Source organism: Eubalaena glacialis, chromosome 6, assembly GCF_028564815.1.
Source record: "Eubalaena glacialis isolate mEubGla1 chromosome 6, mEubGla1.1.hap2.+ XY, whole genome shotgun sequence".
Lineage (NCBI taxonomy): Eukaryota > Metazoa > Chordata > Mammalia > Artiodactyla > Balaenidae > Eubalaena > Eubalaena glacialis.
In genome coordinates this window covers 270,024-285,932 of record NC_083721.1, presented here as the reverse complement: position 1 = coordinate 285,932, position 15,909 = coordinate 270,024, and the positions used below count along the sequence as shown (strand labels likewise).

Here is a 15,909-nt window from a genome sequence, read left to right as displayed (position 1 = left end):
TTAGCTGCGGCCTTTAGTTATGATAACGTATCAATTGTATTCATCAATTAGAATGTATGTACCACAGTAATACAAGATGTAAACAGTAGGGGATGTGTGGGAAATCTCTGTTGTTGCAAATAAATTTTTTGTAAACCTGAAAAAAAACCCCACAAAAAACCAAGGGTGATGGTGTGAAGTTTGTTCTTTGTTTTAGTTGCCTGCAGAGGTTTAGAGAGGAAATTCCTACACAATAGGTTACATTTGTCCCACTCCTGTTTTTTCATTCTGGTTAATAGATCTATTCCGTAGCTTTAACTTCAGTCTGTTTCTTGTTTTCATGCAGTTTGATAGTGCAGGGGCTCCAGCCTGGATGGAGTCGACCAGAAAGGGGAAAAGCTCCATTTGTGGATGTAGAGGAAGGGACTTCTTTTCACAAAAAGCGTTTTTCCTCATTAAATGTCTTTAATTTCTAAAATTTGTGATATATTGATAATTCCTAGTTTTCAAAATGACAGCCTGACATTGCCTTCACATCAATAAACATTTGTTGTGCTTCCTAAATATTCTGTGGTATACTAAAGTTCTCATGTCCAAATTCCATTCATCTGTCAAAGCCCAGCCCAAGTGTCTTATGTGACCCTTTCCTGATCCTCTCTGATGAGGCTCCTTTCTCAGAATTCTCATCACCTCGCCCCCTCTTTTGGAGTTCTTGCCACCTTCTGTTTTTTGTGTTTGTTATTTATATATATTCATTCATTCAGTAATTATTGAGTACCTGCTGGGTGCTAGGTAATGTTTTGGCTGTAGTGGTCAGGTTTAACTTTGTTTCTCCATTGATCATAAGGCTTTGCACAATGTTGTATTAAAATAGGAATGTAGATACGCATTGCAGAGAAACGAAACAATTTAAAGGAAATGTAGGCTGGAGTGAGCACCCCTCCTACCTCTGGTGTCTTCCCAAACGTGGCCTGTGGTATCCATTTCTTGTGTTTTCTTCCAGAAATAATCTGCCAGTGGTTCCCATACAGTGGTTCACACACCTCTCGGGCTCCCTAAGACGGTTGCTGGGGGCCTATGAGGGAAAACTATTTTTTTATAATAATACTAAGACGTCATTTCTGTTTTCCATGTTTGTACTGATGGTACAGGAGCAGTGATGGATAAAACTACTGGTGCCTTGGCAGAAACTGTGAGGGAAGGGCCCCAAATCACACTGACAGTCAGTACATTCTTCACCACCTCCCCACTTGCAGTAGAAACAGTGCCACTCTGACTTAGACATAGCCTTTCTTGCTGAAGCAGTAACAGTTAACTTTCTTAAATCTCAATCCTGAGTACTTGTTCTAGTCTCCTCGTGAGGAATGGGAGGTGCACGTAAAGCACGTCTGCCACACTGAGCGGTCCAGGGCCTGTGAACGGCTCTGTTATGCAGTTTGTCGTGGAGCGTGATTTTTACCTGAAAAAGTGAGTGACAGACAAGCTGCAGTTATTCAGAGCTGGGTATTTGGTGGACGTTTTCTGAGAAATGAAGAACAATTGTCAGAAATTGTAGCCAATGATAATATTTGTGCTTTCAAGCAAAAATATAAAAATTTAAAACTTTTATCTGCTACCATGAGCTTGACAGCCTCTCAGTACTTAAAGACTTTTTTTGATGGGATCAGTGGCAATATTAATGAATGTGAGTTATTGATATTATTTAGTGAAATGTGTCAACGTTAGGAAGAGCTGCGTAATTCTGTGAACCAGCATTTTCCAAATGAACAGTGTATCATGTTACAAATTCGTGCATGGGTAAAAGATCCATTCAAAGATATACCAATGGATTGCAACGAAAAGTTGCAGTACGAAAAGTTCATTGACAAGGTTTTAGATTCTACGTTGCAACTGTCGTTTAAGAAACTACCACTTGCCTAGTTTTGGTGTGGTATCAAAGCAGAATGTCCACAGTGATCTGAAAAGGCTACTGAAATATTCCTCCCTTTTTAACCCATGTGTGTGTGAGACTTTGCTTCATAGACTTCATAGACAGGATTTGCTTCATTGACTTCAACCACATATCCTGCAGCCAGCTGAATGCTGAAGCAGATATGAGAATCCACTTGTCTTCTAAGAAGCCAGATATTAAGGACGCTTGTAAAAGTAAAACAATACCTGTACTCACTAAATGCTTTGGAAATCTATTATCTTTTTAATTTAAAATATTACTTATGTTAACATGGTAGGTTTATTATAAAATTTTTAAAATTAATTAAATGTTAAAAAATTGCATCGTTTCAGTTGCTAATATGGTAAACATGGATAACTCACAAAGAAACAACAGCTCCTTGGGGTCCTCAATAATTTTTAAGAGTGTGAAGGGTTCTTGAGGGCAGCACCTTTGAGAACTAGCAGACCACGCAACACTAACAGCTTTTAAGGAGATGCCCAGATGTCAACGGGTATTTCTTTTACTTTGTGTAACATTTTTTTAGCTGTTGCCTGGTATAATGTGATTTCTGTTTATATTTTTAAGGGCAATCACATGTTTCAATTTATAAAACACATGTTTGAAAATCTTTAAAAATTGTACTCACTGGCTAGCTGCTTGTACGTCCATCCCACTTTACGCAAAATCCATTATCATGATTCAGGTGTATTCCCTTTAGAATTTTTTTCTTTCTATAGTAAATCATCCTAGTGCAGTTGTCTTTTTAAAGAATTTTGATTTATTAAAAGAATATCAATACTAGGATTTCCATTAATATAGTAAAACTTTGCACATGCTGTTCATTGCCAACTCTCTGTACGTGTTGAATTCCTTCCTTCGTTTGAAGACTTAAGTTTAAACTTCACTTTCTCTTTGAAGCTCTGCCTTCCTCTGAGAACAGCTTGCCCAAAGTTAGGTGCCTGCTCTTTTTGTCCCTTTAGCACTTCCTGTGTCATTCTTACAGGATTTATCCAATTCTGTGTTTATTGTTTGTTTGGCTTTTCTTTGCCACTTCATAGGGAGCAATTCCAGAGGAAGTTTGATCTGCCCATCGTCATGTCCTCAGCGCCTAGCACATTTTAGGCGTTTTACTGAGCGCTTGCTGAATTAATAGAAGAGTGACCCAAGCATGGTGCTTATTCTCAGTTTTAAATCAAGAATCCTCCGTAATTGGCTTGAATACTTAACTTTTTGATAATAGTTTTTCAGATTCAGTGAAGCCCTGGGAGGACTGACCTGTGCCTCGGGGAGCCATTGAACCAGGATGTGGTCTTTGTTGCTCTGAACTCCTAGGAGGAAAAGAGGCTGAGATGAGTGCGCTGGGGGTCCGGCCCCGCCGGGTGGAGCTCCAAGACTCCAGTCTAATCTGGCGCCGCAGTGGCCATGATCCCCCTGGGCCTCCCCTGCTGGGGTCCGGGTCCACACTGACCACAACTGAGGTCACGACTCCTGCCGCAGGAGTACAGCAGCTGCCGCATGCCTGGGAGGCTGTGACTCCCGACAGGGACCTTGGCTCAAGGACCCCACGTGGCCTGCAACTTTCCTAGGGCTGCCTGGAGTCTAGGACATTTCCTGCCCGACCCGCCTGCCTTTCTTCTTCCTTCTGCAGTCACATCCGACAGCTCGTCAGCCTCCTCCGGGGCGCTCCCCATTCTCCCACCTAAATCTCTTCACGTCTGATCCTGTCACGATGTCTGCTTCTTGGAGGACCTGAACTGCCTACAGGGTCACCGGTTTAGACCCGTGTTGGGCGGGCTGGTTTATTTGGTGTTCTGGTTTACGTGTCTGTCTCCCTCGTCGATGGTCCGCCCTTCGAGGTTGTACCTGGCATGCAGTTGGTGGTCAGCGTGTACTGAATTGAACTGTTTGCTCTTCTCAGGACTCCCTTGGCTGTGGCCGGCTCTGGCTTAGCTGTCCATCGTGATGCTTCACGAGAGCAGGGGCCGAGCCCACCTTGCTCTCCTCGGCGTCCCAGGCACCAGAGCCGCTGAAGTATCGGCCGTGTCCATTGACCTGTTACACTTCCAGGCTCTGTCGTAAAGAAAGGCGCCATTTGCTTTGTCCATTTGCCTTCTGTTAACGCCTGGCAGACAAAGGGAGGTTGGGACTTTGGGGAGGTAACCTTAGACTGGGGGTCAGGAGATGCCTCTGGGCAGGCAAATCGGGGTCAGGAGGAGCCGTCCCTGTGGCCGGGGAGGGAGCAGTCGAGGCTGGCGGGCTGGCTGGGCCGGGGCCACAGAGGAGGGAGCCTGGTGAGTCATGGCGTGGGGGGCCGGCCGGGCGGGTGTGCTGGGCCTTGGGCTTCTGCGCCAGGTGTGGTGAGGAGCCGCTGGAGGTCTTGCTGCTCTGACCACTGGTGCCCTTAAAGACTCACCGGCTGCTGGGAGGAGGGAGAGTGAGCCAGAGGCCAGCTGCGGGGCAGGCGCTGCAGGCAGCATGTGGTTGGATGCAGGGCGGCGGCCGCGGGGCTGAGACGCGGCTGGGGCTGAGGTGGGTCCGGAGCAGGACTGAGGGCATTGCTGTCGCTGTCGCTGTCGCTGGAGGATGGCCAGGAGTCAGGACTGAGCGCCAGGATTTGCTGCGTGTGCCCCGTGAGATGGGAGAGGGCCGGGAGGGCCGGGCTGTGGGCAAGCGTGGCCGTTCCTTTATTCGCAGAAGGGCTCCCCGAACACTCGGGCCGTGACGCGTGTGTGAGGCGGCCGCCTGGAGATGTTACAGGACAGAAGTTTCTGCCCTCACAGACGTGCGTCCTCAGTGGGGGGAGCAGACAGCCAGCTGAATAGAAACATACGGAACATTAGATTTTGATAAGTGCATTGAGAGAAACCGGGAGGGGAGAGGGACGGGGAGCAAACACCTGTAGATTTGGGGTGGGGAGGCTGCAGTTTTCACCAGCGTGGGCAAGGAAGGCCTCCCCAAGGAGGGCATTTGAATCCAGGGAGAAACTGCATTTCTGGGAGGTCTGTTTGCGGGGAGGGCTCTGCAGGTGGGGAGGCCCCAGGGCAGGTGAGGACTGTCCCGTGTGTGTGTGCGGAGCAGAGGGGGGCGAGCAGGGGCTGGAGGAGATTCCCCAGGGCCCCTCGTGCCTCCGCAGGATCAGTGTTTATCCTGGGGGTGGGGCTCCGTGGAGGAGGGCCGTGGTCTGACAGGTGCCTCGTGCCAGGTCTCTGTCCCCGCAATGAACTGTTTGCCTAGGATGTGGCTGAAGGCAGAGAGTGGGGTGGTGAGTGAGGGTGGGGACACCAGCCAGTCTGCTCCATCGTTCCGCTGTGTTGGGATGACTTGGAGGGGCGCGCCTGCTACCCTGTGCAGTAAATGCTTCCCGCGTGACACACGGGCCAGGACGCAGGATGGAGAGGTGAGGGTCCTGTCTCCCCCTCGGCAGTCGCAGCACCTGGGAGAGAGTGACTGCCGTCCTGCTCGGCACTGGCCAGTCTGGCCAGGCCCCTTCCTCGGCTGGCGGGCAGGAAGGAGCAGGTGTGTCAGGGCACAGTGCCCTTCTGGGGGCAGCTGCCTGGCGCAGGCCTCAGCCCGGGCGTGTGGGTCTGGGTCGTGCACTCGTGGCAGACTCTGTGGTCATTCAGTTCCCTGCCCTCCTTTGACCTTCAGTCTCGCAAAGTGAGATCAATATACATTCAGGACTTAGAGTCTGAAAAGAGAACAGGGCGGGGGCACTGGTCTGCTGGGGTGAAGAGTCCTCGTGGAGTGGGAGCCGGGGGTGGAGTCCCTGCCTGCCGAAGCGGCCCGCACCCCCATGGGGCGTCCCCGCAGGTGTCATCGTCGGGCTCCAGGGTGAGTGCTCCGTCGTTGTAGTTGGAAAGTCCCAGAGGCTTGTAATTTTGAAGACACATCTCTCTTTCATCTTTTAACTGACATGATATACGCCATTTATTTAATATAAAATGAACGCCTACAAAGCATTTAGTCACTCTGTGATGACACGGCCGAGGAAAGGGGGGGAAGGAAGCAGGGTGGTGGGAGTGGGAAACGTACTGCTGGTACATCCTTAAGACGGACTCTTCCGGTAGCATTTTGTTTGCAGTGAGCTTGCTTCTGAGTGAGACCAGCATAATCCTTGTGGATCAGTCTTTATACCCTTCAGTTATCTAACGTTTCTGGTGTTGTACTTTCGTATTAAAATGACTAGGAAGTTATGTACTATTTGGCAAAGAAAAACCTCTGTGGTCAGGGAAGGAAACATCTAAAAATTGTTACCTCTGTCATCTGTTGATGAAGAATCTTTTGGAGTGATGCCCCCCAAGGGCTCCCTTCCCACTTTTCACACAGGAAATGAATGGCCTGTGTTTTGAGAGTTCCTGGATTCTTGGGGCAGCACTTCAAGTAATCACTGGGGGACAGTGGTCACGCAGGGGTTTCCATTCAGACTTGGCTTTGTGTCACTCAGTCGTAAGGAGAGAATAGAGATCCTGTTTCTTCAGTCTACACTGGCTATGCGTGATTTAAGATTACCATTTTGGAAACAGAGAAAGAACTTTTATTCCCTTTCAGACTTCAGAAATTTTCTACAGGGTCTTTGGTAGAGAACCTTTAAACTGAGTATCTGAAACGTCAAAAGGCATGCTTACGCTTGTTGAAAACAGGCAACTCAAAAGAGCATGTCCTAGTAAGTTCCTCCATAACTCATGGGTTTGTGTCTTTAGGTTACTTCTAAAGATGAAGGAGGCTAAGGATTAGCCTTTTCAGGAAACAGCTAGGAAACGCTAAAACTAGGATCGTTTTGAAATGAAGCTCATAGAAATGTTATAGAAATAGAGATTCTTATCTCATCGTCAGATAATCTTGGTGCTATGGACTGAACTGTATCCCCCAAAATTCATATGTTGAAGCCCTAACCCCCAGTGTGACTATATTTCTTTAAGGAGGTGATTAAGGTTAAATGAGGTCCTAAGGGTGGGTCCCTAATCCCGTAGGAGCGGTGTCCTTATAAGAGAGAGAGAGAGACACGCACACACAGAGGAAAGACTACGTGAGGACCCAGGTGGGCGGTTGTCTGCACACGAAGAGAGAGGCTGCGGGAGGGACCAGCCCTGCTGCGACACTTGGATCTCAGACGTCCAGCCTCCAGAACGGTTGTTTAGACCACCGAGCCTGTGGCATTTCGGTATAGCAGCCTGAGCAGACCAAGACCCTCAGCGTGTCATCCTGTCTTTCAGCAGCCTTCAGCAGACTGAGTAAAAAGGCTGGTGGGGCTGACAGACACGTGAACCGGCAGCATGGTGAAGTGTGTGCAGGACCCAGTCGGCGCTACAGGGGAGTGATGGTCAGGACCGGGCGAGCAGGAAAGAAAGTTGCTTCCAGCTTTGCTTTGAGGGCACGTGTGAGGAGGATGGAGCAGAGGAACACGGAAGAACGTGCTGGACAAAAGGAGGATGAGCCAGAGCTGAGTGGGCTGGGCGTCCAGACAGCGTCCCCCGGCCGGTGGCGGGAGAGCAGGTTGGAAGCACGGGGCTTGCTCACGGGAGGATTTATGCGTGCCAGAGAGGAATTTGGACCGGACTCGGGAGTCTAGACCAGTGTTGGAACAAAGTCACATGCTGCCTACAGCCCGGTGGGTGTTGTGGGTGTGAGGTGGCAGGCACAGTAGAACTGTCTGTGGTGGTGGAAATGTTTTGTGCTGTCCGGTGTGGTAGCCACTGGCCACATGTGGCATTAAGCACTTGAAATGTGGCTAGTGGGCCTGGGGAACTAAATAGTCATTTAATTTACTTTTAATTAATGAAAATTTAAATAGCCACATATGGCTAGTGGCTGTTGTATTGGACAACACAGCAAAGTGTATGGTCTGCTAAAGGCATTGTATTAAAAAGGAGTAATGCCATCAACGTATACCTTATGCAGGCTTCTACCCCAGCTCTCAGCAGTGGGGAGAAGATTAAAATGAGTGTGTGCTTTCAAGAACCCACAAAATCTTGAAAAGAGAGATGGCCAATTTTCTGTTTTTAAAAAAGGGCTAAGGGAGTGGTTACCCTTGGGTGCTTTATTTTAAGCAGGTCTTCCTTAATAACTGATGGAGCCGGCAGGGTTTTAAGGCATTAAGCAGCAATTGAAATATTCCTGTGTGATCTCTGTCTGTCTCTCTTTACTTCTCTCTCAGATTTAGAATGATTTTTCTGGTGGAATGTAGAGAGTGGTTTGGATGAGTGTGACGTTGGGTGCAGAAACATTGAAGAGCGTGTTGCCGTGCTCCAGGGCAGGTGGCCGTGCCAGCCTGGGTGGAGGCGGAGCCAGTGGGCTGGGGAGAAAGCTCTGAAATAGAAGCAGCAACCTTGGTGTGAAGAGGTGCACGTCGGAGGATGACTCCCCATCGGGGGCTCTAGGATGACTCCCGAGTTTCTGAAATGAATGCCGGGGAGGTGATGGGTCTCTTCATTGAAGATGTGGGACACAGAAGGAACACGTCTGCTTCATACCTGTTGAGTGTGAGGCGCCTCTGGGAGATCCGAGGGATGGTGTCCAGGGAACATTTGGATGTGTAGGACTGGCACTTTCTAGAAAGGGCTAGTCTGGAAGTAGAAATTTGGAAGTCATTGGTATAACAATTGCCCCATATGGAGAACTGAAAAATGCAAGGAAGGCCTAGGACAAACCCTCGAGGAACTCAAACCCCAGAGGGAAAGGCAGAGCGAGGAGACCACAGGGGAGACTGAAGAAGGAAGGCAGCACAGCAGGAGCGGAAGCAGGCCTGTGGGCCTCTGTGCCCTGAGGCCGGAGAGGGTTTCAAGCCAGGGGGCATTTGCTCGGGGCGGAGGATTTTCTAGGTCAATATGCGTGACCAGTCATCAGGTGAAGGTGACTCTCCTTCCCCAGATGTCACGGAAATGGTAGCAGTTTTAAAAATTGAAAGGAAATTGACAGCAGTCTAGATTCTGGAAAGTCAGAAAGGTTGGTCGGCACAGTGAGCAAGGTCGGGGCGGGAGGGGGGAGGCAGGACTGAGGCGGGGGAGCCACTGCGCTGGGGAGGAGAGGGTGCCTTTTTCACTGGTTTCCAGAGTCTGCCACGCCACTCCATTGGGAGGAAGGGGTGCCCAGAGGGCAGGCCCGCCTCTGCCTCAGCAGCACAGTTTCTCACTCACATTCCTCAAAAGAGTTCAAGTGGAAGCTGTGCAGCTGAAAAGTTGGGAAACCCTGGAGGGGATGATATTTAAGTTCTCCTTTCAGTTGCAAGAGTGTTCTGCGTTCTGGTCATGAGCATCCAGTGTGAATCATACCATAGTGTGGTTTTATCTCACCAAGGGATGTTTAAAAGCAACCTGCACGTGGCTGTTTATAGGGGCTTTATTCATAATTGCCCAAACTTGGAAGCAACCAAGATGGATGTCCTTTAGTAGTTGAATGGATAAATAAACTGGTACATTGAGACAATGGAATATTATTTAGCACTAAAAAGAAATGAGTTATCAAGACAAGAAAAGGCACGGAACAATCTTAAATGCACGTTACTCAGTGAAAGAAATCAATCTGAAAAGGCTACTGATTCCAACTATTCTAGAAAACTATGGAGACAGTAAAAAAGATCAGTGGTTGCCAGGGGTTCAGGGGGTGGGGAGAGGGATGAATAGGCAGCGCACAGAGGATTTTTAGGGCAGTGAAATACTCTGTATGGTAGCGTAATGATAGATACATGTCATTATACGGTGGTCCAAGCCCATGGAATGTACGACAGCAAGAGTGAGCCCTGTGGGCTTTGGGTGATGATGACATGTCAGTGTAGCTCATTGTCTGTGACACATGCACCACTCTGGTGGCAGCTGTTGATATTGGGAGAGGCTCTGCATGTGCGGGGTAGGGGATGGATGGGAACTCTCTGTGCCTTGCCCTTAATTTTGCTTGTGACCCTTAAACTGCTCTAAAAAAAAGTAAAATAAAGCAAAAGAGAGAAGGAAAAAAGAAAATCTGGAAAATAAATCTACAAGCCCAGATGGTTTCACTGACAAAATTTATCAAACATTTAAAAAAGAAATAACACCAATTTTACATAGTCTCTCTCACGTATATTTTAACTTTTAATTTTGGAATAATTTTAATCTCATAAGAAATTGCAAAAATAGTGCATAGAATTCATTCAGTTTCCCACAATAACATCTTATATAGCCATAGTACATTATCAAACCATAGTCCATATATTCTTAATTACGAAAGATTATATGATTATTGTGTTAAAAGAATTAACGAGTTCAAAAGTGCATGAAGTAAAAAGCGAAATCTAACACCCACCCCAAGCCAAATAAATAAATCACTTCCTAGGGGTAACCACTACTAATAATTTGTTGGGTACCCCTCCAGACATTTTGTGCACATACAGAAATATATATACCTACATGCATGTGAATATAGTTTTATTTATTTATTTTTATCAGAATTACATCATTTTGTATGTACATTGTTTTTCAGCTTGCTGTTTTTACTCAGTAGGATATCATGAATCCCGTGTAAGTGATACCCACCCCTTCCCCCCCGCCCCGCCCCAAGTACCAGAGTATTTTTTACGACTCACAGTATCGTGTAGTAGTGATGTATGGCAGCACATTCACTTCTTCCTACTTGTTTTCATGGACAGTTAGGTTTTCTCACATACTTCGCTGTTACATGTAATGTTCACCGCCTGTCCTCGTTCCCGTGACCTTAAGGAGTTGTTGAGTGCCTTCGAGAATAGGTCTTTAGAAATTGTGTTGCTGAGGTAGAGACATGATGATAGCATTCGGGGTTTTGCCTTTGTAGTCCGAAGTGAATTTGGTCTGTGGCCGTGGAGGTCAACCCGAGCCACACATCGTGCCCCTGCCTGGAGCATTAGTGAGAACAGCTGCCCACAGGCCACCAGAGAGGAACCTTCTGCAGATGGCCTGATGTGTTTCCAAAACTGCCCTGGGGCCTGGGTGCCCACCCAGGGGAGACCTCCTCTGTGTCTGGGATTCCCTCTGGCTGGCGGCCAGGGTCTCCCGGTTCTGTGCCGCAGGCTGAGGAGCTTGGTCTGCTGTCTGTCTCTTTAGTGTTTACCGAACCTGGGGTCAGAAACCTTGGATGTGAGTCCCTTTATTAGTTCATTATTTTTGCCCTGGAGTCTGTTTTGGATTCCATTTTGCTGTCTGTGGCTGGAAGCTTCGCATTCAGAGGCGTGTCAGGTTGCTGTCTACATTGGATACTTGAAAATATGCTAACTGGTTACATGTGAAAATGTGTAGCTGGTTATATTCAGTTGGTTTGGACAGCTTTCAGGATATGAGCTCCAAACTGGGAGTTAGCACGTTTCCTTTCTGAATGCTCCTTGGTACCTTCACCATGTAAGCATTCATTTGAAATGGGAACATGAGAAGAAACTATTTCTAGGAAATGAGTACTTAATTTTAAAATATCCTGAGATTGGAATTGACGTATACACACTACCATATATGAAATAGATAACTAATAAGAACCTACCGTATACCACAGGGAACCTTATTCAATACTCTGTAATGACCTATATGGAAATAGAATCTGAAAAAGAGTGGATATACGTATATGTGTAACTGATTCTCTTTGCTGTACAGCAGAAACTAACACAACATTGTAAATAACTATACTCCAATAAAAATTAATTGAAAAAAAATTGAAAAAAAATCCTGCAAAATCCAATGCTCTGCTTTAAAATGAGGATTTATCTCTTTTAGTTTAGTGTTGCAATATTGTTTTCATTTAAATTTGTCTTAATTACATATTTTCATACGTTCTGGAGGAAACAATTTTTTTAGTAGATATTGTTTAAAAAAACACATGGGCTTTAAATTTGTTCACAAGTTGCAACTCAATAAGCAAAATCATACAGTCGTATCCTGGATCCAGTCAGGGTCTGTGAGCGTCCAGTGAGTGTAAGACGAGGACAGCGCAGCCCACGGGCCACTGCAGTCAGCAGTGGATTAGGTGTGCTCATTACGTCACAGGTCGGATGATGATAAAGACGAAGTGCTTAGTGAAGAATTGACAACAGAGTGAGATTTATTATATGATGTCATTCAGGTAAAGTAAAAATACACGGACACAAGGCAGGATACGTTCTGCAGAACGTATTCAAATTAAAAGGCCCGCAGGGCAGTAGAATAGTTTTGTGTGGGGTTGGTGGGGGGTCAGGTGCAGACCAGGGCCGAGTCAAAGGGTGTCGGTGGCAACCGGGAGCAGCTCTGTGGGCGCCCGACTGGGTGCGCAGTCCTCAAAGCGGAGGCTCTGTGCGGTGGCCTCACCACTTTGCCTGTTTGTTTGGGGTGGGTGGGCAGGTGGCAGGGGCAGGAGGGGCGCGGAGTGGGTGCCAGGAGGGCTTGCAGAGCACTGGAAGATTTCTGTTGAAGACCACTCACCCAAAGTGCAAGATGCTAGTGGACACTGTAATACACGTTTCTGGTCGAAATAAAGTCTCCCAAACGTGCTGGCTCTGCCCTGAGCACTCCGAGTTGTCCAGGAAACCGGCTGGTGTGCTTAGACTGGGAAGTGTTTCCCTGCAGACACACTTCCTGCCCCGTTTCTGGGTAGGTTAATTCATTTTTAGGCTGTTCTCCTTTATGTCCTATTCCCCGAGTGCTGGCCCAGGGACGCCCCGTGGCCTGCGAGGGTTGGTTTCCTGTGGGTCCCTTACACCAGTACTTCCACAGTTTGAGCCTGCACAGAGTCACCTGGGGATCTTGGTAAAATGCAGATTCAGATTCTGTCAGTCTGGGGTGTGGCCTCGGAGTCTGCAGTTCTGACTCTTTTCCAGAGTGTCATGTGACTGGAATAATTCAGCATGTAGCCTTTTGAGTCTGGCTTCTGTCACTTAGCAGTATGCGTGTGAGATCCACCCAGATTGTTGTCTATCAATAGCTTATTCCTTTCTACTGCTGAGTAGCATTCCATTGTGTGGATGCATCATGCTTTCTTTATCCAATCAGCAGTTGAAGGACCTAAGTGTTTCCAGTTTTTCCATTATGAATGAATTTTTAATTAAAAAATTTTGGGAACCTCAGAAGAAATGTAATTCTGTTTTTCCATTGTTGTTTTAGGTGACATCACTCAAAAAGGATATGAAAAGAAAAGGGCAAAGCTGCTTGCACGTTATGTACCACTCATTCAAGGTAAGGTCAGCGCGCGTCTCATCAAACCGATTTAAAATTTGATTTTAGAGCTTGACATTGGTAGTTTCATATTTTATTGAGAAGGTCTGGGCGAATAACGTGTCTACTATTAAATTATAAAATCCAAAGGCATAGAGTATAATTTATATCTCTGGTTTGGTATAGATTTCATTCCCAAATAGGATTTCTTTTATTTTTATGATCATAGACCATGATTATTTTTATGATTTTAGTAAGGAACATTTCCTTACTTAGGTTTGGAACAAATATTATAAAGATGTCAGTTCTTCCCACCTTAGATTGATCTGTAGAGTGCACATTCAGTGTTTCAACAGAGTTTTTGGGGGTGGAATTTAACAAGCTAATTTTAAAATTTATATACAAGTTTGGGACTTCCCTGGCAGGCCGGTGGTTAAGACTCTGCCCGTCCACTCCAGGGGGCGCGGGTTCGATCCCTGGTCAGGGAGCTAAGACCCCATGTGCCGTATGTGGCACAGCCAAAAAAAAAGAAAAGTTTAAAAAAAAAATGTATATACAAGTTTAAAGGGCCAAGGGATTCAAAATATGATAAAAAAGAAGAATGAGGTGGGAGGATTTGCTGATTAGGATACGAAGAGTTAATATCAAGCTGTCGTCATTAAGACAGCCTAGTTTGGCACAAGGGAAGACAGCTAGATTAGCAGAGCAGAACATGGGCCCAGACAGACACGCACCGCTGTGGAGACCAGGCTTATGGTGGAGGTGGTGTTGCCGCTCCCGGTGCTGGCACAGTTCCGTAAGACACAGAAACCAGCTCCACAGAAACCGGATGTTAAGGGCCTAAATGAGAAAGGCAAAAATTATAGCACCTTTGGAAGATCATACAGGAAAACTGTCACCGTCTCTAAATAGGAGGGATTTCTCAAGTCCCTAAAGGTACCAAAAAGCAGCAACTGTAAAGGAAAAAATTGGTAAATCGGGGTGTGTTAAAATTAAGAATTTTATTTTATCAAAAGTCCCCATAAAGAGATTAAAGACAAGCCGCAGTGTGGGAGGAGATAATCCTAGCACAAATAACAGGAAAAGGACTAGTTTTCCGAGCCTGTAAAGCAGCAGTGTCAGCAGAGCCCTTTGCGATAGTGGGAATGGTCTGTAGCTCCACTGTCCGGTACACTGACCACTTGCCACATGTGGCTCCTGAGCACTTGAAGTGTGGTAGTGTGACTGAGAGACTGAATTTTTAATTTAATTTTAATTAATTTAAACTTTAAAGAGCCAGAAGGTCCCCCAACATGATATTTTAAAAAGCCCAGTAGGAAATTGGGCTAAAGACATGAGTAAGTATTTTATTGGAGGAAACCCTAATAGCCAGCAAGCAAACGAAAAGATACTTACCTAAGCTTGGTAGCAGTCAGAGAGATGCACATTAAACCATGACCCACCTTGGGTTGTTGGAGAGGATTCAGACGGGTGTGCACAGCTCGTGGGACCTGGCAGAGTTGAAGAGGTGCAGAGGCAGCCGGCAGCTCTCCTTCAGGGACACGCATGCCCTGGAGAAGCTCTGGATGCCTGCACCCTGTCCTTGTTCTGTGCACAAGAATGTTCATTGTTTTCCCTCAACTGCCAAGTGCTCAAACGTCCATCAGCAGGATGCATACGTGTGTCAGCAAGGATGAATCTCATAAACGTAACGGGGAGTGAAAAAACGATTACACGGGAACATAGCCTGTAAAACTGAAAAACCCACCAAACTGCCACTTCTCAACCTTTTTGTAGCTGGTAAAGAAAGAGGGGGAGGGAAGTGGTCTTCCCTGAAGTGAGCGTGGCGTTTCCGTGTGTGTGGAGTGAGATTGGAGGGGCCACGAGGAGCTCTAAGGCACATGAGTGTTTACTTCTTAACTGCTGCAGTTGTTACACTGAGTTTTTTTCTGTGTAATAATTTTTGAACTGAATACATGCTTTATTCTGCCTGTATCGGTATGATGTATTTTACAATAAATCAGTAGCAAGAAGAATACTGAGGAGGTGCTTTATGTACTGACATTCATCCATCCAAAGTAAAGCAAAAACAAGGAAAATTGAGTACAGTTGGAGGAAACTATTAAAAACAACATCTTGAAGCCCATTTGCCAGGCATCAACAGCAGCGGTCCAATGAGGCGTCCATGTGCCATCGTACTTCCTTTCCTCAGGGGCAGCCGTGCCCGCCATGCCACTCCCAGGCCCTCCGTCGGGGTGGCCAGTGCCTGTGCAGCGTCACAGACAGACAAGGCAGGCGAGGGTTAGAGAGCACAGCATGCCATCCTTGCACAGGTGCTGTTATTTGATACCTTGAAAACCTAGGTGACTCCTTACTTAGCTATTAGAATTAGTAAGAGCTTTGGTTTGATAGAAGACAAATATGCAGGAATCAATAACTTTTCTCTGGCAATATTTCTGTTTATAAAACAACTCACGTTCGTAATGGCAATAAACTATCAAATGTTTTTAATACATTTAGCAAGAAAGCCACAGGACCTATGTTAGGATCGTGCAGTCCGTTTGAAAGAAATAACCAAGACACTAAAATATGAAGAAATATACCAATATCCTAAATGGAAAATTTTAATATTATGAAAGTAGTAGTTTCCAACTTAATGTGTGAACAAAATGTAGTCCATTCTGAATACCAGTGGCTGATTTATTTTTCCCGAAACCTGGCATTGGAAGTAATAACCCACTTGAAGGAGAAAAGTTCTGCAAGTAGCCAGTACATTTTTGGGAAGGGGCACCAGTGAGAAAGGCCTGGCCTTCATGGTGTTCAATCCGCTCGTGTGCACTTGATAGTCCCAACCGGAGGGTGTTGGTAGACGGCGTGGAAGGCCCAACAGTGTAAGAGAGGGAC

At 46.4% G+C, this 15,909-nt stretch overlaps 1 protein-coding gene across 8 annotated transcripts in view; it reads left to right on the top strand.

The window, feature by feature from the left end:
* Positions 1 to 15,909, top strand: part of DIP2A (disco interacting protein 2 homolog A) — a 91,026-nt gene that overhangs the window by 2,889 nt on the left and 72,228 nt on the right. For all 8 annotated transcript variants that reach the window (XM_061193749.1, XM_061193750.1, XM_061193748.1 and 5 more), the window contains exon 2: positions 12,976 to 13,047. In XM_061193749.1, coding sequence (XP_061049732.1) covers positions 12,976 to 13,047 — 72 coding nt within the window. The remainder of the gene's footprint in view (positions 1 to 12,975; positions 13,048 to 15,909) is intronic.